Below are 22,479 nucleotides of genomic sequence, written 5' to 3'. Positions count from 1 at the left end.
TACAAAAGTATCTATATCCACAGTAAAACAAGTCCTATATCGACATAACCTGAAAGGCCGCTCAGCAAGGAAGAAGCCACTGCTCCATAACTGCAATATAAAAAAGCCAGACTACGGTTTGCAACTGCACATGGGGACAAAGATCGTACTTTTTGGATAAATGTCCTCTGGTCTGATGAAACGAAAATAGAACTGTTTGGCCATAATGACCATCGTTATGTTTGGAGGAAAAAGGGGGTCCCTTGCAAGCTGAAGAACACCATCCCAACCGTGAAGAACGGGGGTGGAAGCATCATGCTGTGGGGGTGCTTTGCTGCAGGAGGGACTGGTGCACTTCACAAAATAGATGGCATCATGAGGAAGGAAAATTATGTGGATATATTGAAGCAACCTCTCAAGACATCAGTCAGGAAGTTAAAGCTTGGTCGCAAATGGGTCTTCCAAATGGACAATGACCCCAAGCATACTTCCAAAGTTGTGCCAAAATGGCTTAAGGACAACAAAGTCAAGGTATTGGAGTGGCCATCACAAAGCCCTGACCTCAATCCTATAGAAAATATGTGGGCAGAACTGAAAAAGCGTGTGCGAGCAAGGAGGCCTACAAACCTGACTCAGTTACACCAGCTCTGTCAGGAGGAATGGGCCAAAATTCACCCAACTTATCATGGGAAGCTTGTGGAAGGCTACCTGAAACATTTGACCCAAGTTAAACAATTTAAAGGCAATGCTACCAAATTGAGTGTATGTAAACTTCTGACCCACTGGGAATAATAATAATAATAATAATAATATGCCATTTAGCAGACCCTTTTATCCAAAGCGACTTACAGTCATGTGTGCATACATTTTTGTGTATGGGTGGTCCCGGGGATCGAACCCACTACCTTGGCGTTACAAGCGCCGTGCTCTACCAGCTGAGCTATGTAAACTTGGAATGTGATGAAAGAAATAAAAGCTGAAAGAAATAATTCTCTCTACTATTATTCTGACATTTCACATTCTTAAAATAAAGTGGTGATCCTAACTGACCTAAGACAGGGAATTTTTACAAGGATTAAATGTCAGGTATTGTGAAAAACTTAGTTTAAATGTATTTGGCTAAGGTGTATGTAAACTTCAACTTCAACTGTAGTATATTTTAAAGAGATTAATACACACATATTGATTACACATTATTGTAAAGAGCACATATTCTATCTCATAAGAAAATGGGTTTTCCTTAGAATGCTGAAGCTAATTTGGTCTATAGTGGAGGGGGATTCAGTGAATGGGTGTCCTCTGATAATAAAGGCTTTAGCCAGCAGAGGGCAGTGAGGAGATATAGTAGTCTCTATATCACTGTCTGACCTAGTGGATGACTGTGTACTGTTGTGTGTCAGCTTCAGTCCTACCTGTGCTCTAGAGGGAGTGATGGGAGACTTCCGCTGTAACGCCTGCAAGCCCGGCTATGAGGGGCGCTACTGTGAGAGGTAAGAGAGTATTACAGTGTCACCTGTTGGATCTCAAGCGTTTCGTTAGATACCATCAATACACCTCTGACTAAGACAAGCATTTTATTCTCTCTCTCTGTTTCTTTCTTTCTCTCTCTCTCGCCCTCGCTTCCTCTATCTCTCTATTCCATTATTTCTCCCCCTCACTGTTTCTTCCCCCCCCTCTCTCAGGTGTGCAGTGGGTTACTATGGGAACCCGTCAGCTTCAGGTGGGAAGTGTGAGGTGTGTCAGTGTAGTACTGCAGGGTCTCTCCATCCAGCATGTGACTCGCTGACGGGTCAGTGTGAATGTAAGGCTGGGGTCAGGGGACACCTGTGTGACCAGTGCGAGGCGAGACACGTCCTGGACGGGGACCAGTGTGTCTGTGAGTATCCTACTCTTTGATTTGTGCAGGGCTTACCATTATATGCTTACCATTATACTTAGATGCTTATAAGGGCATGTCTGCACACACATTTACATTTACATTTTAGTCATTTAGCAGACGCTCTTATCCAGAGCGACTTACATGAGCAATTAGGGTTAAGTGCCTTGCTTAAGGGCACATCGACAGATTTTTCACCTAGTCGGCTCGGGGATTAGAACCAGCGACCTTTCGGTTACTGGCACAACGCTCTTACCCACTAAGCTACCTGCCGCCCTACACACGTAACCATGCTCACTCACTCACAGACATACACACACACACACACACACACACACACACACACACACACACACACACACACACACACACACACACACACACACACACACAGACACTCTCACACACACACACACACACACACACACACACAAATAACTGCAACTCCCCCTACCCTCAGCGTGTGATGATGAGTGTACCAGGGTGCTCCTGGATGACCTGGATGCAGTAGAGCGCTCCTTCCTGTCTGTCAACCTGACCGGGGTCATCCTGTCCCCCTACAGCACACTGGTCAACCTGGAGAACGACACGCGAGAGGTCAAGGTAAAAGAGGGGTCATATTATACCTCTCTGTCCAGGAGGTCTTGAACTCATCTTTTGAATCCCCTGCCTCCTGCCTTGTCTTCAGTTCAGAAGTACTCAGTACACATTCAATGAGAGAAAGACTGTTGTAAAACACTTATGTCTTCATTTCTCTCCTAGTCTCTGATGTCTACGGATAGGAGCCCAGCCTATCACCTGACCAGGGATGAGGAGGACTTGACAAACCTCACCCAGGACATAGACGGACTGCTACAGAAGGCTACGGGTGTGTCTGCTGATGGAGAGGAAGTGGCCCGGTCCACAGAGAACAGCATTACCCAGGGGGCCGAGCTTCTGGAGTACATCAACACCATTCAGACTGCCATACAAGGTGCTGCCACAGGACATCATGCTATATAAAAATGGTTCCATAGCTAAAGGGGTCAAAAATGTTCCTTGTTTCCTTGTTGATGCTGTTTCCATTTATTTTTAGACAAGCTGTTAACCTCTAAGCCCTTCCCTCTCTGTGATTGGCTAAGCCCTGGCGGAGGAAGCTGGCCGTCTGAACAGGACAGACAACGTGGAGATGAACGAGGCTAAGAGCAAGCGGCTAGTGAAGCAGGTGGCGACCATGTTGGAAAACATCAGAGCGTTCGACTTAGCCCAGGCCAACGCCAGCGCCTCTACAGAACTCAGGTTGGTTAGCCGTATAAGGTGGCGATTTTATATAGGCTACCCTTTCTGGATTCAATCTCATACTATCTGCACTAAGAAGTCAACTGTTAATACCACCTAACTAGAACAGCTCTGTAGGCTCTAAGTAACACTGTTCCTTGTTGTACTACAGTGATTGATTATACTGTAACACTGCTCTGGGCTCTATTGGTGTAGTAAGGTTGTATTAGAGTGTAGTTACTAGACTATAGTACATGAATGGGTATAGCTGACTAACCCTCTTGTGTTATGTGTGTACTATAGTTGAAGTGACTGTAGTGTACTGTATTCTAACCCTCCTGTGTTGTGTGTACTATAGTTGAAGTGACTGTAGTGTACTGTATTCTAACCCTCCTGTGTTGTGTGTACTGCAGTGCTGCCAAGGCTCTCCTCCAGAGGGTGCAGAAGGACCTCCAGCAGCCCCAGGGGACGCTAGAGTCCCAGACCCTCAACATCTCCACCAGTTTGACCCAACACCACCAGCAGCTAGAGGGCGCCCAGGCCCTTCTGAACACAGCCAGGGAGAACAACAACCACACACACACCCTGCTGGGGAGCGTCAACACCAATCTGGGACAGTACCAGGTCAGTACACTTAGTGTTCTCACAATACCCAAGCACTTTACATGTAGTAAGAGTTTGCCATTACTGTTGACATGTGTCGAAGGCCAAATCATATCTGGTCACTTTTAGTCAAATGTAGGCGTATACATGTAAAATGTAGTCAAAATGTAGGTTGTGAAGTTAATTGATTTAGATGTTCACTCATTTTCAAACATCTTAGCTGTATAGGGGCAATGCATTTCTCCAATAGAAGTATTTAGTCTGTCGTCTCTGCGTGTGTGTAGGGACTGAAGCAGAATGTGAGCCGGCTGAACCAGACAGCAGAAACCCAACTGGAGGAGATTCAGGACATCCTGGCTGATGCTGTCAATCTAGCAGAGGACATGGGCAACATCACCTCTGTTAGTCACACCATAACACCATATTACCACCAAATCCATATCAAACACATGTTGTACGTCAGAATCAATAACTTTATTTGTTGATTTAAACGTTATATTCCAAGGAAGTCAGTAGAGATTGTACACATTTTTTAAGGAAACCTGGCCAGTGTAAAAAAAAAATTACTACATTTTGGGAAAATGCTATTTAGCTAACTGTTTATTTTGGTTATGTGTGACTTGTAAAGCAGCTGGAGGGGGCCAAGCACCAGCTGGAGCAGTGGAACCCCATGTTGAGGAAGCATGTGGACGCTCTGGTGATGGAGCTGAGGGAGCAAGACGTTCTGGAGCTGGTCTACAAGGCTGAAGACCACGCCCAGGAACTCAGCAAGAAGGCCCAGGCTCTGCAGAGGTGTGTGTGGCGGCGGGAACTTCTACATATGTACCCTTTCAAAGGGGTTTACGGGTATTTCAAAATGCCTCGCCATCACAAACATTAGGTCATTGAAATAGGACTAAATATCTATGTTTAGTACATCCATGTACATCAGCCTAACCTCATCCTCCTGTATGTAGCTCTCTAGCGGAGGGGATGAATACCACTCTGAACGCCACCAGTGCAGCGCATGCCAATTCTAACATCAGAGCTAACGTCCAGCCTGCAGAGGAGATGGCTAACCTAGCCAACCTGACTGCTGCTATGGCCCTCAATATGGTGAGTCACCGCTCATTTAGTGTCCATTCACTATTCATATCAGACCATGGAATAACTAGACTGGTCCCAGATCTGTTTGGGCTGTCCTGCCAACTCCTATGGTCGTTGTGATGCCGAACACCATAGGAGTTGGAAAGACAGCACAAACAGATCTGGGATCAGGCTAGAGAACTACTCTACTACACTGGATATGAAGTGTGCTGTGGGTCAGAAACCTGAAAACTATAGTAGTGTCGTAAATAACTCTCTCACTCTCTGTGTTGACTGTAGACTGTCCAGCATGAGGAATCACTAACTGATCTGGGATCTGAGGCTGTGCAGCGTAGTGCTAAGATACTGGCTGAGAGTCTGGCCATGAACAACAGCACTGAGGGTGAGTTGGAGCACACACACACACAGTCTTGTATAACTAACCCATTCAGTCCCATTCAAAATCCAATCTAACCCTAAACCTAATCCTAAACCTAACCCTAACCTCAAAATCCTATTTTCCCAATCCATAACCCTAACCCTAAACCTAATCCTAAACCTAACCCTAACCTCAAAATCCTATTTTCCCAATCCATAACCCTAACCCTAACCCTTCAAAATCCTATTTTCCCAATCCATAAACCTAACCCTAAACCTATCCCTAACCCTAACACAGTCTTGTATAACTAACCCATTCAGGCCCATTCAAAATCCTATTTTCCCAATCCATAACCCTAACCCTAACCTCAAAATCCTATTTTCCCAATCCATAAACTGAACCCTAAAACTAACCCTAACACAGTCTTGTATAACTAACCCATTCAGTCCCATTCAAAATCCTATTTTCCCAATCCCTAACCCTAACCTCAAAATCCTATTTTCCCAATCCATAAACCCTAACCCTAACCCTTCAAAATCCTATTTTCCCAATCATAAACCCTAAACCTAACCCTAACCTCAAAATCCTATTTTCCCAATCCATAAACCCTAACCCTAACCCTTCAAAATCCTATTTTCCCAATCCATAAACCTAACCCTAAACCTATCCCTAACCCTAACACAGTCTTGTATAACTAACCCATTCAGTCCCATTCAAAATCCTATTTTCCCAATCCATAACCCTAACCCTAACCTCAAAATCCTATTTTCCCAATCCATAAACCGAACCCTAAAACTAACCTTAACACAGTCTTGTATAACTAACCCATTCAGTCCCATTCAAAATCCTATTTTCCCAATCCATAACCCTAACCCTAACCCTAACCTCAAAATCCTATTTTCCCAATCCATAAACCCTAACCCTAACCACAAAATCCTATTTTCCCAATCCATAACCCTAACCCTAACCCTAACCTCAAAATCCTATTTTCCCAATCCATAAACCCTAACCCTAACCACAAAATCCTATTTTCCCAATCCATAACCCTAACCCTAACCCTAACCTCAAAATCCTATTTTCCCAATCATAAACCCTAAACCTAACCCTAACCCTAACACAGTCTTGTATAACTAACCCATTCAGTCCTATTCAAATCCTATTTTCCCAATCATAAACCCTAAACTTAACCCTAACCCTAACACAGTCTTGTATAACTAACCCATTCAGTCCCATTCAGAATCCTATTTTCCCAATCCATAACCCTACCCCTAACCCTAACCCTAACCTCAAAATCATATTTTCCCAATCTATAACCCTAACCCTAAACCTAACCCTAACCTCAAAATCCTATTTTCCCAATCCATAAACCTAACCCTAAACCTAACCCTAGCGCCTAACCCTAACCCGTCAAAATCCTATTTCCCCAATCAATAAACCTAACCCTAACCCTTCAAAATCCTATTTTCCCAATCCATAAACCTAACCGTAACCTCAAAATCCTATTTTCCCAATCCATAAACTTAACCCTAACCCTTCAAAATCCTATTTTCCCAATCATAAACCCTAACCCTAACCCTAACACAGTCTTGTATAACTAACCCATTCAGTCCCATTCAAAATCCTATTTTCCCAATCCATTTCCCTAACCCTAAACCTAACCCATAACCCTAACCCTAACCTAAAAATCCTATTTTCCCAATCCAGAAACCTAACCCTAAACCTAACCCTAGCGTCTAACCCTAACCCTAAACCTAACTTTAGCGCCTAACCCTAACCCATTCAGTCCCATTCAAAATCCTATTTTCCCAATCACTAAACCTACCCTAAACCTAACCCTAGCGCCTAACCCTAACCCATTCAGTCCTATTCAAAATCCTATTTTCCCAATCCATAAACCTTAACCCATTCAGTCCCATTCAAAATCCTATTTTCCCTAAACCTAACCCTAGCGTCTAATCCTAACCCATTCAGTCCCATTCAAAATCCTATTTTCCCAATCCATTACCCTAACCCTAAACCTAACCCTAGCGCCTAACCCTACCCCTTCAATATCCTATTTTCCCAATCCATAAACCTAACCCTAACCTAAAAATCCTATTTTCCCAATCCATATACCTAACCCTAAACCTAAACCTAGCGCCTAACCCTAACCCTAAACCTAACCCTAGCGCCTAACCCTAGCCCATTCAATCCCATTCAAAATCCTATTTTGCCAATCCATAAACCCTAACCCTAACCCATTCAGTCCAATTCAAAATCCTATTTTCCCAATCTATGAATCTAAACCTAACCCTAACCCATTCAGTCCCATTCAAAATCCTATTTTCCCAATCCATAAACCTAACCCTAATCCATTCAGTCCCATTCAAAATCCTATTTTCCCAATCACTAAACCTAACCCTAAACCTAACCCTAGCGCCTAACCCTAACCCTAACCCATTCAGTCCTATTCAAAATCCTATTTTCCCAATCCATAAACCCTAACCCATTCAGTCCTATTCAAAATCTTATTTTCCTAATCCATAACCCTAACCTTAATCATAAACCCTAAACCTAACCCTAGCGCCGAACCCTAACCCATTCAGTCCCATTCAACATCCTATTTTCCCAATCCATAAACTGAACACTAACCCATTCAGTCCCATTCAAAATCCTATTTTCCCAATCCATAAACCTAACCCTAACCCATTCAGTCCCATTCAAAATCCTATTTTCCCAACTCTTAAACCTAACCCTAAACCTAACCCTAGCGTCTAACCCTAACCCATTCAGTCCCATTCAAAATCCTATTTTCCCAATCCATAACCCTAACCATAAACCTAACCCTAGCGCCTAACCCTACCCCTTCAATATCCTATTTTCCCAATCCATAAACCTAACCCTAAACCTAACCCTAACCCATTCAGTCCCATTCAAAATCCTATTTTCCCAATCCATAAACCTAACCCTAAACCTAACCCTAATCCATTCAGTCCCATTCAAAATCCTATTTTCCCAATCCATAAACCTAACCCTAAACCGAACCCTAGCGCCTAACCCTACCCCTTCAATGTCCTATTTTCCCAATCCATAAACCTAACCCTAACCTAAAAATCCTATTTTCCCAATCCATAAACCTAACCCTAAACCTAACCCTAGCGCCTAACCCTAACCCTAAACCTAACCCTAGCGCCTAACCCTAACCCATTCAGTCCCATTCAAAATCCTATTTTCCCAATCACTAAACCTAACCCTAAACCTAACCCTAGCGCCTAACCCTAACCCTAACCCTTTCAGTCCTATTCAAAATCCTATTTTCCCAATCATAAACCCTGAACCTAACCCTAGCGCCTAACCCTAACCCATGAAGTTCCATTCAAAATCCTATTTTCCCAATCCATAAACCTAACCCTAAACCTAACCCTAACCCATTCAGTCCCATTCAAAATCCTATTTTCCCAATCCATAAACCTAACCCTAAACCTAACCCTAATCCATTCAGTCCCATTCAAAATCCTATTTTCCCAATCCGTAAACCTAACCCTAAACCTAACCCTAACGCCTAACCCTAACCCATTCAGTCCCATTCAAAATCCTATTTTCCCAATCCATAAACTTAACCCTAACCCATTCAGTCCCATTCAAAATCCTATTTTCCCAATCCATAAACCTAACCCTAAACCTAACCCTAATGCCTAACCCTAACCCATTCAGTCCCATTCAAAATCCTATTTTCCCAATCACTAAGCCTAACCCTAAACCTAACCCTAGCGCCTAACCCTAACCCTAACCCATTCAGTCCTATTCAATATCCTATTTTCCCAATCCATGAATCTAAACCTAACCCTAACCCATTCAGTCCCATTCAAAATCCTATTTTCCCAATCCATAAACCTAATCCTAAACCTAACCCTAACCCTAACCCTAATCCTAACCCATTCAGTCCCATTCAAAATCCTATTTTCACAATCCATAAACCTAACCCTAAACCTAACCCTAAACCTAACCCTAGCACCTAACCCTAACCCATTCAGTCCCATTCAAAATCCTATTTTCCCTATCCATAAACCCTAAACCTAACCCTAGCGCCTAACCCTAAACCTTAGCACCTAACCCTAACCCATTCAGTCCCATTCAAAATCCTATTTTCCCAATCCTTAAACCTAACCTAAACCTAACCCTAGCGTCTAACCCCAACCCTAAACCTAACCCTAGCACCTAACCCTAACCCATTCAAAATCTTATTTTCCCTATCCATAAACTTAACCCTAAACCTAACCCTAGCGCCTAACCCTAAAACTAACCCTAGATCCTAACCCTTGACCTAATTCTAACCCTAACCCTAACACTAATTCTAACCTTAACACTAAACCCCCTAGAAATAGCAATTGAACTTGTGGGAACCAACAAAATGTCCCCAGTTGGTCAAATGTTTGTTCGTTTACTATGCTTGTGGGGATTTCTGGTCCCCACAAGTATAGTTAAACACGTCCACACACACACACACACACACACACACACACACACACACTATGGTAGTAAAAGTTACATGTGTTTGTGTTTCCCCTAGGTCTCCTGGCTAACATCAGTGATGTGACAGACAGAATGGCCTTGTTGAAAAATAACCTCCATAACACCAGCAGACTCATTCCAGAGCCAGCAGTCCTGCTCCATAGCCTGCCCAACGGTGAGTGGTACTGCCAACTGATGCCCCAACAATTGTCCTTTTATGTCTCCTTTCTGCTCCAACACACTCTAGTACTTTCATGATCTCTGCCCTTGTTAAGTCATGAAAACAACATTCGACAACAAGTCAAAACTGCTACATTAAAACCAACAATAACACAATGCAGCCTCCTTTACAACTGTCTGAGCTATGTTGTTTCTGACTTGAAAAATGTCTGAACAACTGGATGAAAATAGTAGATATCAAGTAATGATTATCACATAAGTCATATATTTAACACTTCATCAGACACTCAAAGACACCCTAAACAGTGGGAAAACAGAGAACAGCATGAAATGTGGTACCTCAGTACATCACTGACATTGCCTGTGCTGCCCCCTGTAGGCACCAGTGAGCAGGTGCTGGAGGCCAAGGAGCAGGCTGCCATGGCCAATGCCTCCCTGCAGAGGGCGCTGGAGCGCCTGGAGGAGCTCAGGGTCAGACTGGAGGAGTCCAGCACGGCTGTGGCCCAGGTCAAAACCAGCTTCTCCAACACCAACCAGCTGTTCTCTGACTCACAATCCACTGGTGAGCCTAACACCTCATTCAGACATCCAAATGTGGTTCTAGCTAGATTATAGCTAGCAACTTTGTCATGGAAGTGTTTTCTACAATGTTTTTCACCCTTGCTTCCACCCTTTCCACATTAAAGCTTGAATCCGGAGTTGAAACAATAACAAAGCTAACACCCCGCCTCTATTTTGGTAGAAATCTGAAGGAGGGGCCTTGAGAAAGGTAACCACTGTCAAATTCTATGGATGCAAGGACTGACCATCCATTATAGACAGTGTTTGTTTACATTTATGTTGTTTACAAACATTGGGGTAAAACAAGCTCAAATTTTGGGTTCTGATTGGGTACGACAGTTGAACTAAGCTCATGAGGCATTTGTAAGTTATATTCTTCAAGATTCAATGGGTATTAATCATTCATTTATAAGTCCAAAAATGGATGTAGCATCTAAGGACTAGCTTTAAACCACACCACATTTGAAGCCAAGTAGTGCCCCAAATACCTGACTAATGTTAGTCAAACGTTATTACCATGTTATCGTGACATATCAATTAGAGGCTAATTTCTAGAGATATTATGTGACTAACATAGATGAGTAAGATGAGTTTACCATTACTAACCTGTCCTATCTGTTGTCTCTCTTAGCCAGTACAGCTGAGTCTAAGCTGAAGGAGGCAGAGAGTCGTACAGAGAGGCTGTACGACCGTCTCAAACCCCTCAAGACCCTGGGGGAAAACCTGAGCAGAAACCTGTCTGAGATCAGAGAGATGATCAACCGGGCCCGCAAACAGGCTGCCTCGGTTAGTCACTGCTGCTGGACTACACACACACACACACACACACACACACACACACACACACACACACACACACACACACACACACAGAGAGAGAGACACACACACACACATACGTATGTGCACACATAAACACTTGCACACATGCATGTATACACACACACACACACACACACACACAAAACACACACACACTGTAAATCAGGGATCATCAACTAGATTCAGCCGCGGCCCACAGGCCTTGCTTACATTTGAACGCAATCACACGTGTCTCTCTATTATGCGTGGGAATACTTGGGAACAGATTTCCAAAATTAAAATCACTTGGCACTGATTTCCTGGTGTCCAAATTATTATTTTTTGCTCAGAAAACGTGGGGTAGCCAAATAAAACCACCCGTGGGCTAAATTCGTCAGTTTGGGAACCCTGCTGTACATGGGACCCTGCTGTACATGGGACCCTGCTGTACATGGACCAACACACTCTGTCCTCAACTGACATACTGATATTGTCCTTTTCTCACCTGTACAGATCAAGGTGTCAGTGCTGGCAGACAAAGACTGTGTGAGGGCCTACAAGCCTGAGATGTCCTCCAGTAACTTCAACACTCTAACCATGACCGTCAAGACCAGCGAGCCTGACAACCTGCTCTTCTATATGGGCAGCAGCTCCAGCGTGAGTCACATACAGATTCTCCTCCAAAGTACCTCATAATGATTACCTATAAATCAGTTTGAAACTAAAGTCTATATAATCTACATTCAACCAGATAGTTATAAATCCTCTATAAACCATCTATAAACTATCCTTTACAAACCCTTTATAATGTACTTCAATGTTACCACTATAACTACATGTCTATATGACATGTGTCAAGTAAAAAACTTTACGATGTATATCAGGTGGACTTCATGGCGGTAGAGATGCGTCATGGCAAGGTGGCGTTCTTGTGGGATGTGGGTTCAGGCCACGCCAAGCTGGAGTACGCCGATGTCCAGATCAACAACAACAAGTGGCACCGCATCAATGCCACGCGCTTTGGGAAGCATGGCTCACTGTCAGTCCACCAGCTGGAGTTAGATCCCCTGCCCGCGGTGAAGACCGCCTCACCTGGCTCCGCTACGGTCCTGGATGTCAACAAGTTTACCCTGATATTTGTTGGCGGCCTGGGAGGCCAGATCAAGGTACAGTCAGACCCGGCTGGGTCTTTTTTACTCAGGCATATTTCTAGCCACCCCCTTGGGTCCTTGAGAGCTTGAACAGGTTCAATTGAAGTTACGTCCATAGCCGCGGGAAAAATCACAATAAACAAATATTAATGTTTATTTTTATTTTTATTTTTAAGTGCACTGGGCCTTTACTAGTTCTGTATTAGTGGACCAATATAGACCGACATAGCCCCCTCTCAACAAAACATCTCAGCACCCCCACCCCCAAACATCTTCCCACGCCTATGGTTACGTCAACAACACGTACCATTTTGTATTCTCCACCTATAAAAGTGTGTTTAAAAAACATTTAAGTGGCTTGACACACAATTACAAAGGACATGCAAAGAACTGAGATAATCTAAAACAATTTACTCAATCTCTTTTGCACAGAAGTCCTCAGCGGTGAAGATGACCCAGTTCAAGGGCTGTATGGGGGAGGCGTCGCTCAACGAGAAGAACATCGGGCTGTGGAACTACGCTGAGAGGGAGGGCCAGTGTCGCGGCTGCTTCCTGAGTCCGCAGACAGAGGAGACGTCCTTCCACTTTGATGGCAGTGGCTACTCAGTGGTAGAGAAACCCCTCCGCTCCACCTCCACCTCCATCGTACTGCTGTTCAAGACCCTCTCCCCCAACGGCCTGCTGCTCTACCTGGCCTCCAACAGCACGGTACTCCCCCTACTGGCCCACACACACTACAACCACACTGAACAGTCTGTTTTTGTTGTCTAGATATACATAGAGGAAAGCTATCGTTCTCTGCTGTGGCAAATCAAATTACCCTCTGGGGACAGTAAAGATTGACTGATGTGTTTATTTATCATTTCAGAGGGACTTACTGTCCATTGAGCTGGTGGAGGGCCAAGTGCGCCTGACGTTTGAACTTGGCTCTGGTCCTCTGACCCTCTCCTCCAACAAAGCCTACAACACTGGCAGCTGGTACAAGATCACCCTGCAGAGGAACAAACGCAAAGGTCTTAGGTCATAGGTTATAGGCTCATAGTTAGTTATATAGGGTATAGTCAGATTCTTTCCCCCTGGCACTTTATTGACACACTGTGTATACCCCATATTGTTTTGTATTAGTTGCCCTTGTATAATGCCTACAGTATGTATGTAACGCAGACCTGGGTTCAAATACTATTTCAAATATCTCAATTACTTTCACATACATTCAAAGTAAGTATTCAGATATATTTTATTTGAAAAGAAAAGTAGTTGAATATTTTAATGTATTTGGAAATGCACGTGGAAAGTAGTAAAAAAATTCCTCAAATACACTCCCATGCATTTAACCCAGGTATTTGAAAATAATATATGAAATAAGTATTTGAAAATACTCTCAAATACAATTTGGTGGAATATTTTGTTTTTACAAATAACGATTCAAATACTCAAGTAAAAGCACTTGTTTGGGGCGCGGCTGTGTATTTGAAAATACTCAAATACACAGAAAAAAAGTATTTAAAATAAGCAGGTACTTAAATAGACCTGTATTTGAACCCAGGTCTGATGTAAAGTACTCTGTCACGTTTCTTTCTATCCTCCCAGCCTATATGTCGGTGATGGCTGCAGACAACTCATCAGTGAAAGAGGTCATGGAGGCGGAGTCTCCTGGGACCGCCTCCGACCTCAACCGCGCCGACCTGGACCCAATCTACATTGGGGGACTGCCCATGTCTCGACCTATCAGGTGCTGGAACTACTTTGGCACATACATCACCTACCTGCAAAATACTCTCCTAGTTGATATGCAATTGTATTGTTGTGATTAATATATTTTTGGTGTAGCTTCTTAAGGTTACTGTATGCTTCCCAGTCGAAACAGTTTGCACATATGTTATGATTAAATTTAGTGAAGTTTTTGTTCATTTTGGTGTTGGGTAGCATTCAGCAGTGGATTTTTCGGCTGTTCAAGCACCCAATTATTTTTCTTGAGGCTTGTCGAAGTTCAGTAGCCGAAGTCTACGCCCCTTCGTCGGTGATTGGTCAACAGTGGGATTCTTCAGTAAAGTGTTTGTTGTCATTCAACGACAAATTACTTGTTTTCATGCATATTTTTTAACATGAGAAATACTGCACCAAACATCTTAGTTAGATGCAAGACCTCGGCAAAAACATCAAAATGAATTAAATATTTATTGAGTTAAATTATATTAATTCTGACTATTTTGAGGAAGTGTACTTGTTGCTACGGCGTCTCAAGAAGGACAAACAGTAATATTGCCGCTTTTAAGGGAGTATGTGAAGCATAGACGTTCACTTTGCCTAGCCGAGTTCTGCTAGGAGCAAACCTAGTATGCGGACACCTTTAGCCTACTGCATAATGTCAATATTGAGCTTAGTGTTTGAGTTGTTGTGATTATTATTATTATTATTATATATATTTTTTTACATTAAGTAAAATAAACAAAAGGTCAATTGTGAATTGAATTCTCTTTGCAGGAGACAAGTAGTAGCACGGTCCTATGTGGGCTGCATCAAAAACATGGAGATTGCCCGCTCCAACTTTGACCTTCTCCGAGACTCCTATGGGGTCAAGAAAGGTTGTGTGTTAGAGGTAAGAAAAGCTGTGTGTTAGAGGTAAGAAAGGTTGTGTGTTAGAGGTAAGAAAGGTTGTGTGTTAGAGGTAAGAGAGGTTGTGTGTTAGAGGTAAGAGAGGCTGTGTGTCAGAGGTAGGAAAGGTTGTGTGTCAGAGGTAAGAAAGGTTGTGTCAGAGGTAAGAAAGGTTGTGTTAGATAAGGAAAGGTTGTGTGTTAGAGGTAAGAAAGGTTGTGTTAGATAAGGAAAGGTTGTGTGTTAGAGGTAAGAAAGGTTGTGTTAGATAAGGAAAGGTTGTGTGTTAGAGGTAAGAAAGGTTGTGTTAGATAAGGAAAGGTTGTGTGTCAGAGGTAAGAAAGGTTATGTTAGATAAGGAAAGGCTGTGTGTCAGAGGTAAGAAAGGTTATGTTAGATAAGGAAAGGCTGTGTGTTAGAGGTAAGAAAGGTTGTGTGTCAGAGGTAGGAAAGGTTGTGTGTCAGAGGTAAGAAAGGTTGTGTCAGAGGTAAGAAAGGTTGTGTGTTAGAGGTAAGAAAGGCTGTGTGTCAGAGGTAAGAAAGGTTGTGTTAGAGGTAAGAAAGGCTGTGTTAGAGATAGGAAAGGTTGTGTTAGATAAGGAAAGGTTGTGTGTTAGAGGTAAGAAAGGTTGTTTAAGATAAGGAAAGGTTGTGTGTTAGAGGTAAGAAAGGTTGTGTTAGATAAGGAAAGGTTGTGTGTTAGAGGTAAGAAAGGTTGTGTTAGATAAGGAAAGGTTGTGTGTTAGAGGTAAGAAAGGTTGTGTTAGATAAGGAAAGGTTGTGTGTCAGAGGTAAGAAAGGTTGTGTAAGATAAGGAAAGGCTGTGTGTTAGAGGTAAGAAAGGATGTGTTAGATAAGGAAAGGTTGTGTGTTAGAGGTAAGAAATATTGTGTTAGATAAGGAAAGGTTGTGTTAGAGGTAAGAAAGGTTGTGTTAGATAAGGAAAGGCTGTGTGTTAGAGGTAAGAAAGGTTGTGTTAGAGGTAAGAAATGTTGTGTTAGATAAGGAAATGCTGTGTGTTAGAGGTAAGAAAGGTTGTGTTAGATAAGGAAAGGTTGTGTTAGATAAGGAAAGGTTGTGTTAGATAAGGAAAGGTTGAGTTAGATAAGGAAAGGCTGTGTTAGATAAGGAAAGGCTCTGTTAGATAAGGAAAGGTTGTGTTAGATAAGGAAAGGCTGTGTTAGATAAGGAAAGGCTGTGTTAGATAAGGAAAGGTTGTGTTAGATAAGGAAAGACTTGTGTTAGATAAGGAAAGGTTGTGTTAGATAAGGAAAGGTTGTGTTAGATAAGGAAAGGCTGTGTTAGATAAGGAAAGGCTGTGTTAGATAAGGAAAGGTTGTGTTAGATAAGGAAAGGCTGTGTTAGATAAGGAAAGGTTGTGTTAGATAAGGAAAGGCTGTGTTAGATAAGGAAAGGCTGTGTTAGATAAGGAAAGGTTGTGTTAGATAAGGAAAGGCTGTGTTAGATAAGGAAAGGTTGTGTTAGATAAGGAAAGGCTGTGTTAGATAAGGAAAGGTTGTGTTAGATAAGGAAAGGCTGTGTTAGATAAGGAAAGGCTGTGTTAGATAAGGAAAGGTTGTGTTAGATAAGGAAATGTTGTGTTAGATAAGGAAAGGTTGTGTTAGATAAGGAAAGGCTGTGTGTCAGAGGTAAGAGAACTGAAAGTAAAGAACCTTCATCTATTTATTTCTTCCTCTCTAAACAAATTAAAGGTAGACTCAGCGGTATTGGGAATAGTGAATAGTGACAGTCGTGGCATTTGATTTTTGCTGTTGTTGATTTCTGTAAAGATGAAGGTGCCCAGCAGTACATGATGATGTCATATTGTTGCACAGAATGGAAAAATACTTCCCATATTCCCTATGAGTAACTTGTGTGGTGTGTGTCTGTTCCAGCCCATCCGCAGTGTGTCTGTACTGAGAGAGGGCTATGTGGAGCTGCCATCAATGTCTCTTGGCTCCCAGGGGGAGCTGCTGGCCTCCTTCTCCACCCGCAACCACACTGGCATCATCCTGGCAGGCTTCAGCAAGGCAGGCACCCGCAAACGCAGACAGGCACGCCAGGTAAGTGTGTATCAGTGGAGGCTGGTGGGGGGAGCTATAGCAGGACGGGCTCATTGTAATGGAATGGAATTAATGGAACGGAGTCAAACACATGGTTTCCATGGTTTCCATGTGTTTGATGGGTTTGATACCGTTCCATTCATTCCATTCCAATCATTATATGTTTTCAACACAGCAGGAGTTAAGAGAGCTTTCTGGTGACCGTAGCATGATTTAGTTGGAGTTACATGAGTATGTCACTACTATCTTCGACTTCTCTAACCAAGAAAATGACTTAAGGTTAGACCGTATATTGACAGTCTTCTCTGGGTCTCCATCCAGCCCTTCCTGGCGGTCATGCTGGTGTCGGGGCGCTTGGAGGTTCACATCAACATGGGGGAGGGCGGGAGCGTCCACAAGGTTGTGGTCAAATCACGCTCTGGGAGCTTCAGTGACGGACAGGAGCACTCTGTCATCCTACAGAGGAACAGGAAGTAAGTGGCACCAGGAAGAGGGACTAATTAAGCTGTAACATATATGATGATTTTATGCTGTTGGATGGTTCAGTCATTATAAATGATAAGTCATTTGAAATGATACTCCAGCACAAAGGATTACCTCTGCACGTGGCATTTATTGTCTTGTATGTGTCCTTATTCAATACATTTTTATGCTGATGTTATACATAGGCCTACACATAGTTGATAAAAGGATGGATATATAACAATCAATTGCCATGGGATTAAAGTAACTTTGAAATGGCCATTGAACAGCAGTAAATATTGCAGATTGTACCTTTAAGAATAATATTTTCCAGTGTGGAATAATATACAGGAAGTCTATTCCAAGGGGAATAGCACTGCAGAGTTATTACTGACACGGAGTCCTCTGTGTGTCTCATCCATCCAGGACGATGATGGTACTAGTGGATGAGGACCACCAGGGGACGGTGCGTCTGTCCTCGGAGAAGGCTTCTCTGACCCTCACCTCTCTGTACATGGGCGGCCTCCCGCCAGAAGAGGGCGCCGGACTGCTGCGAACCACCTCCTCCTTCTACGGCTGCATCAGGAACCTGGCCCTGGATGCCAAGTGAGTCACGCCCAATACACTATGAAACCATGTTTAGTCCAATTAATTTCAGAATCCTAGGCCCTGTCAAAGTGTTGAAGGCAATGTTAACTAAATGGTGTTGTGGTTTGCTTATGTATTTTGACTTGAAAGACACTTTTGAGTTGTTGCGGCATAATTAGTTATTATGTTCTATAGCTAGATATGATCACACATTATCTTGCTATAGAATACAATAGTAGGTAGCTTGAATAACTTTATTTTTCCCACAGGAAACTTCGGTGTGTTTGTCTCGCTATTACATTTAATGTCATTGCCATGGTACCTGTCAGGAGATGGATGGTATCCATAGTAACCCAAGGCTCTGACCAGGGTTGTGCTGTGTCCCGATAGGTTGTTGGACCTGTCAGCTGCAGTGAAGTACCACAACGTGGACATGGACAGCTGTCTATTGGAGGAGAGGACAAAGAGGGTCCTCCTACCTGATGACACTGACCTGGGGGCCGAGCCCACCCTGGACGCCGCCAGACCCCCTCCACCACCCCCCACCCAGCTCAGCGCTCTCACCCCCGGCACACTCACGGTAACACCCACTAAAATAGACACACACACACACAGATCATCTTATTATTAGGATAAACAGTAGCTCTTTCACCTTCCAACAGGTCAGCCTGTCTTCATAGATAGTTCCTTATCTTTTCCTTCATCGGTCATTGGTCCCTCTGTGTGTCTCCAGTGTGCATCGATGGACAACACCACATCCATCCCAGAGGCCCATCAGTTTGGCATCTCCAGACACAGTCACATGGTCCTCAGCATCAACCCCAACACAGTGAGGAGGAGGTCAGTACTGAGACCTGCCTCATTGAACTACCGTCTCCCTTCATCAACATATCACAACTTACAGTATCGTTTTTTTTTCACATAGAGATCATATCCTATGTTATATCTATGATTGTCACAATTCTATATTCAAATCTTTATTAGGGATTCACACGTCTATGGTGCTATAGGCCTAAATAGTGTTGTATCTAATTTTAGACATTTTAGCCTTGATATCAGTTGGCCCATAGCTACACGTGTAAAACAGGGTCAAGCCAACATTCCAGTACATTGAAGTGGCGTAGGAATGTAACATCCAGTATAGTGCATGGCAAAAATCACTCTTAAGGCCATAATCGTTGATTGCTTTTCTCTGAGCCTGAGTGCATACTGTCTCTCTTCATTAAAAAGAGGAATTATAATAGCCGTCCCAGTAAGTATCTATAATGAAGTATCTATAATTCACGAGGCACTGCTTGGAAATGAACAGAGCTAATGTTACACATCATTCCCATTGACTTAGCAAGAACTCTTCTCAAGTGTTCCACTGTAGCCTACATTATGTGCGATTGAGAGGAAGGCACAGTTCAATTATCCTGGTCCCAGATCTATAGAAGGCTATAGAAGGAGACAACAGATCTGGGACCAGTCTATAGAAGGAGACAACAGATCTGGGAACAGGCTATAGAAGGAGACAACAGATCTGGGAACAGGCTATAGAAGGAGACAACAGATCTGGGACCAGGCTAAGTTTTTGGTTGGTGGGTGTATTCATCAATATAGGATTATTATGAGATAGTCACACCGATACAAATTGTCATATCCACTTCGTCATTGCCTATATAGAGGTCTAACAAACCATTAACAAAGATCTTTATCTTACAGTAAATCATGGCTAACTCCAAACAGCCTTGTCGATGGCTGAAACGCTTCATATGTCTTCTCGCTTCTCTCCCTGACAGTTTCTCTCTGGAGCTGTCTGTGCGTACCTTTGCCCAGAGTGGTTTGCTCTACTACATGGCCCACGCCAACCAGATGGACTACGCCACTCTGCAGCTGTTGGGGGGTCATCTGTTCTTCACCTGTGATAAGGGCAGCGGCCCCGCCACCGCCTCCTTCCCTGTGCCGGTCAACGACGGCCAGTGGCACACAGTTAGTGACCACACCCTTCTGAGCCAAAAGTGATAGTAGATTGCGGTGTTTGTTCGGGTCAATTGCATTTTGGTCGATTCAGGGGATACATAACAAAATTGTGACAATTCAAGTTAGTTTCAAATCATAACTGAAAGCAGTGATATTACCATGTAGGTTGTCAGGACTCGACTCTCCCTAACCCTGTAACGTGTGTGTGCCTCTGTGTGCAGGTGAAGACAGACTTCAATAAGAAGAGTGTGGTGATCAGGGTAGACGGCCAGGCGTCAGCTCCAGTGCTGGCTAAAGGCAACACTCTGGATGTGGAGAACAAGCTGTACCTGGGAGGACTGCCTCACACCTACACCGCCAAGAAGATAGGCAACGTATGTCACACTACACTACACCAATACTCTCTATTCATGCTGAAATATCGTTTTCAGATCATTGTTTCTGTCTTGAAAGCAGGTGGTACATTTTCTGCCGAGTAAATGTTTATCCATAACCCCAAATGTGAATATTTACATTTCCTCATCCAGGTGACCCAAAGCTTGGCTGGCTGCATCCAGAAGGTGATTCTGAACAGTGTTAAGCTGGACACCCAGAGTCCAGTGTCCGAACACTCTACTGCTCAGTGCTTCACTGCAGCCCAGGACGGGACCTTCTTCAATGGGAGCGGATATGCTGCTCTGAGTGAGTCTACCACCATTATATCAATTAACAGGCGCGCCTTCTTAAAAGTTAATTTGTGGAATTTCTTTCCTTCTTAATGCGTTTGAGCCAATCAGTTGTGTTGTGACAAGGTAGGGTGGGTATACAGAAGATAGCCCTATTTGGTAAAAGACCAAGTCCATATTATGGCAAGAACTGCTCAAATAAGCAAAGAGAAACGACAGTCCATCATTACTTTATGACATGAAGGTCAGTCAATACGGTACATTTCAAGAACACGTTTCTTCAAGTGCAGTCGCAAAAACCATCAAGCGCTATGATGAAACTGGCTCTCATGAGGACCACCACAGGAATGGAAGACCCACAGTTACTGCTGTTGCAGATGATAAGTTCATTAGAGTTACCAGCCTCAGAAATTGCAGCTCAAATAAATGCTTCACAGAGTTCAAGTCACAGACACATCTCAACATCAACTGTTCAGACGGGACTGTGTGAATCAGGCCTTCATGGTCGAATTGCTGCAAAGAAACCACTACTAAAGGACACCAATAATAAGAAGAGACCTGCTTGGGCCAAGAAACACGAGCAATGGACCGGTGGAAATGTGTCCTTTGGTCTGGAGTCCATATTGGAGATTTTTGGTTCCAACCGCCGTGTCTTGTGAGACGCGGTGTGGGTGAACAGATGATCTCCACATGTGTAGTTCCCACCGTAAAGCATGGCGGAGGAAGTGTTATAGTGTGGGGGTGCTTTGCTGGTGATGCTGTCTGTGATTTATTTCGAATTCAAGGCACACATAACCAGCATGGCTACCACTGCATTCTGCAGCAATACGCCATCCCATCTGGGTTGGGCTTAGTGGGACTATAATTTGTTTTTCAACAGGACAATGACCCAACACACCTCCAGGCTGTGTAAGAGCTATTTTACCAAGAAGGAGAGTGATGGAGTGCTGCATCAGATGACCTGGCCTCCACAATCCCCCGACCTCAACCCAATTGAGATGGTTTGGGATGAGTCGGACCGCAGAGTTAAGGAAAAGCAGCCAACATGTGCTAAGCATATGTGGGAACTCCTTCAAAACTGTTGGAAAAGCATTCCAGGTGAAGCTGGTTGAGAGAATGCCAACAGTGTGCAAAGCTGTTTAACCATTTTTTGGTTACTACAAGATTCCATGTGTTATTTCATAGTTTTGATGTCTTCACTATTATTCTATGAGTAGTTGTGTCCAAGCTTTTGACTGGTACTGTACATACACTTGACATGTTTTATAACACGCGTGTGAGTGCCTACGTGTGCCTTGACTGTATGACATAGTGTTCTAAACTGGTTTGTCCCTTGCAGTGAAAGATGGGTACAAGGTGGGCTCAGACGTGATGGTGGCGCTGGAGTTCCGCAGCACGGTGCCTGATGGTGTCCTCCTGGGGGTCAGCAGCGCCAAGGTGGACGCCATTGGCCTGGAGCTGGCCAGCGGACAGGCCATGTTCCACGTGAACAACGGCGCCGGGCGGGTGTCAGCCACGTCGCGGCTGGGCCGGTGGCTCTGTGACGGCCGCTGGCACACCCTGCTGGCCAAGAAGACCAAGAATGCTCTGAGTCTGAGCGTGGACGGGGTCACGGTGCTCACCGACAACCCCTACCCACAGTCAACCTCGGCCGAGACCAAGGACCCGGTCTACGTGGGAGGCTTCCCTGGTATGCCCCCCTCTAGAAGAAAACCTTCAGTCTCTGTCCAGAAACAACCCCTAGCCCCTAAAAGCTAGAAACTTCACTGGACTGGGCCTTTGTCACCACTTTGCTTTGATG

The 22,479-nt window shown here is 43.8% G+C and overlaps 1 protein-coding gene across 1 annotated transcript in view; it reads left to right on the top strand.

Moving 5' to 3' along the window:
• The window catches only part of LOC311108962 (laminin subunit alpha-1-like), a gene marked incomplete at both ends in the record, with an annotated part of 85,712 nt that overhangs the window by 63,003 nt on the left and 230 nt on the right, over positions 1-22,479 (top strand). The window contains 28 exons of the mRNA XM_084151743.1: positions 1,380-1,469; positions 1,662-1,855; positions 2,316-2,458; positions 2,618-2,828; positions 2,977-3,133; positions 3,526-3,736; positions 4,000-4,116; positions 4,344-4,507; positions 4,672-4,810; positions 5,081-5,183; positions 9,709-9,825; positions 10,210-10,392; positions 11,023-11,177; positions 11,706-11,849; positions 12,077-12,358; positions 12,776-13,051; positions 13,212-13,356; positions 13,934-14,075; positions 14,828-14,942; positions 16,834-17,001; positions 17,323-17,474; positions 17,890-18,069; positions 18,442-18,631; positions 18,785-18,891; positions 19,833-20,022; positions 20,235-20,387; positions 20,541-20,694; positions 22,018-22,368. Of these exons, the coding sequence (XP_084007869.1) occupies positions 1,380-1,469; positions 1,662-1,855; positions 2,316-2,458; positions 2,618-2,828; positions 2,977-3,133; positions 3,526-3,736; positions 4,000-4,116; positions 4,344-4,507; positions 4,672-4,810; positions 5,081-5,183; positions 9,709-9,825; positions 10,210-10,392; positions 11,023-11,177; positions 11,706-11,849; positions 12,077-12,358; positions 12,776-13,051; positions 13,212-13,356; positions 13,934-14,075; positions 14,828-14,942; positions 16,834-17,001; positions 17,323-17,474; positions 17,890-18,069; positions 18,442-18,631; positions 18,785-18,891; positions 19,833-20,022; positions 20,235-20,387; positions 20,541-20,694; positions 22,018-22,368 (4,733 nt within the window). The remainder of the gene's footprint in view (positions 1-1,379; positions 1,470-1,661; positions 1,856-2,315; positions 2,459-2,617; positions 2,829-2,976; positions 3,134-3,525; positions 3,737-3,999; positions 4,117-4,343; positions 4,508-4,671; positions 4,811-5,080; positions 5,184-9,708; positions 9,826-10,209; positions 10,393-11,022; positions 11,178-11,705; positions 11,850-12,076; positions 12,359-12,775; positions 13,052-13,211; positions 13,357-13,933; positions 14,076-14,827; positions 14,943-16,833; positions 17,002-17,322; positions 17,475-17,889; positions 18,070-18,441; positions 18,632-18,784; positions 18,892-19,832; positions 20,023-20,234; positions 20,388-20,540; positions 20,695-22,017; positions 22,369-22,479) is intronic.

This window comes from Coregonus lavaretus (assembly GCF_964263955.1).
Source record: "Coregonus lavaretus genome assembly, chromosome: 34".
Classification (NCBI taxonomy): domain Eukaryota; kingdom Metazoa; phylum Chordata; class Actinopteri; order Salmoniformes; family Salmonidae; genus Coregonus; species Coregonus lavaretus.
This window is presented reverse-complemented; position numbering and strand designations above follow the sequence as displayed.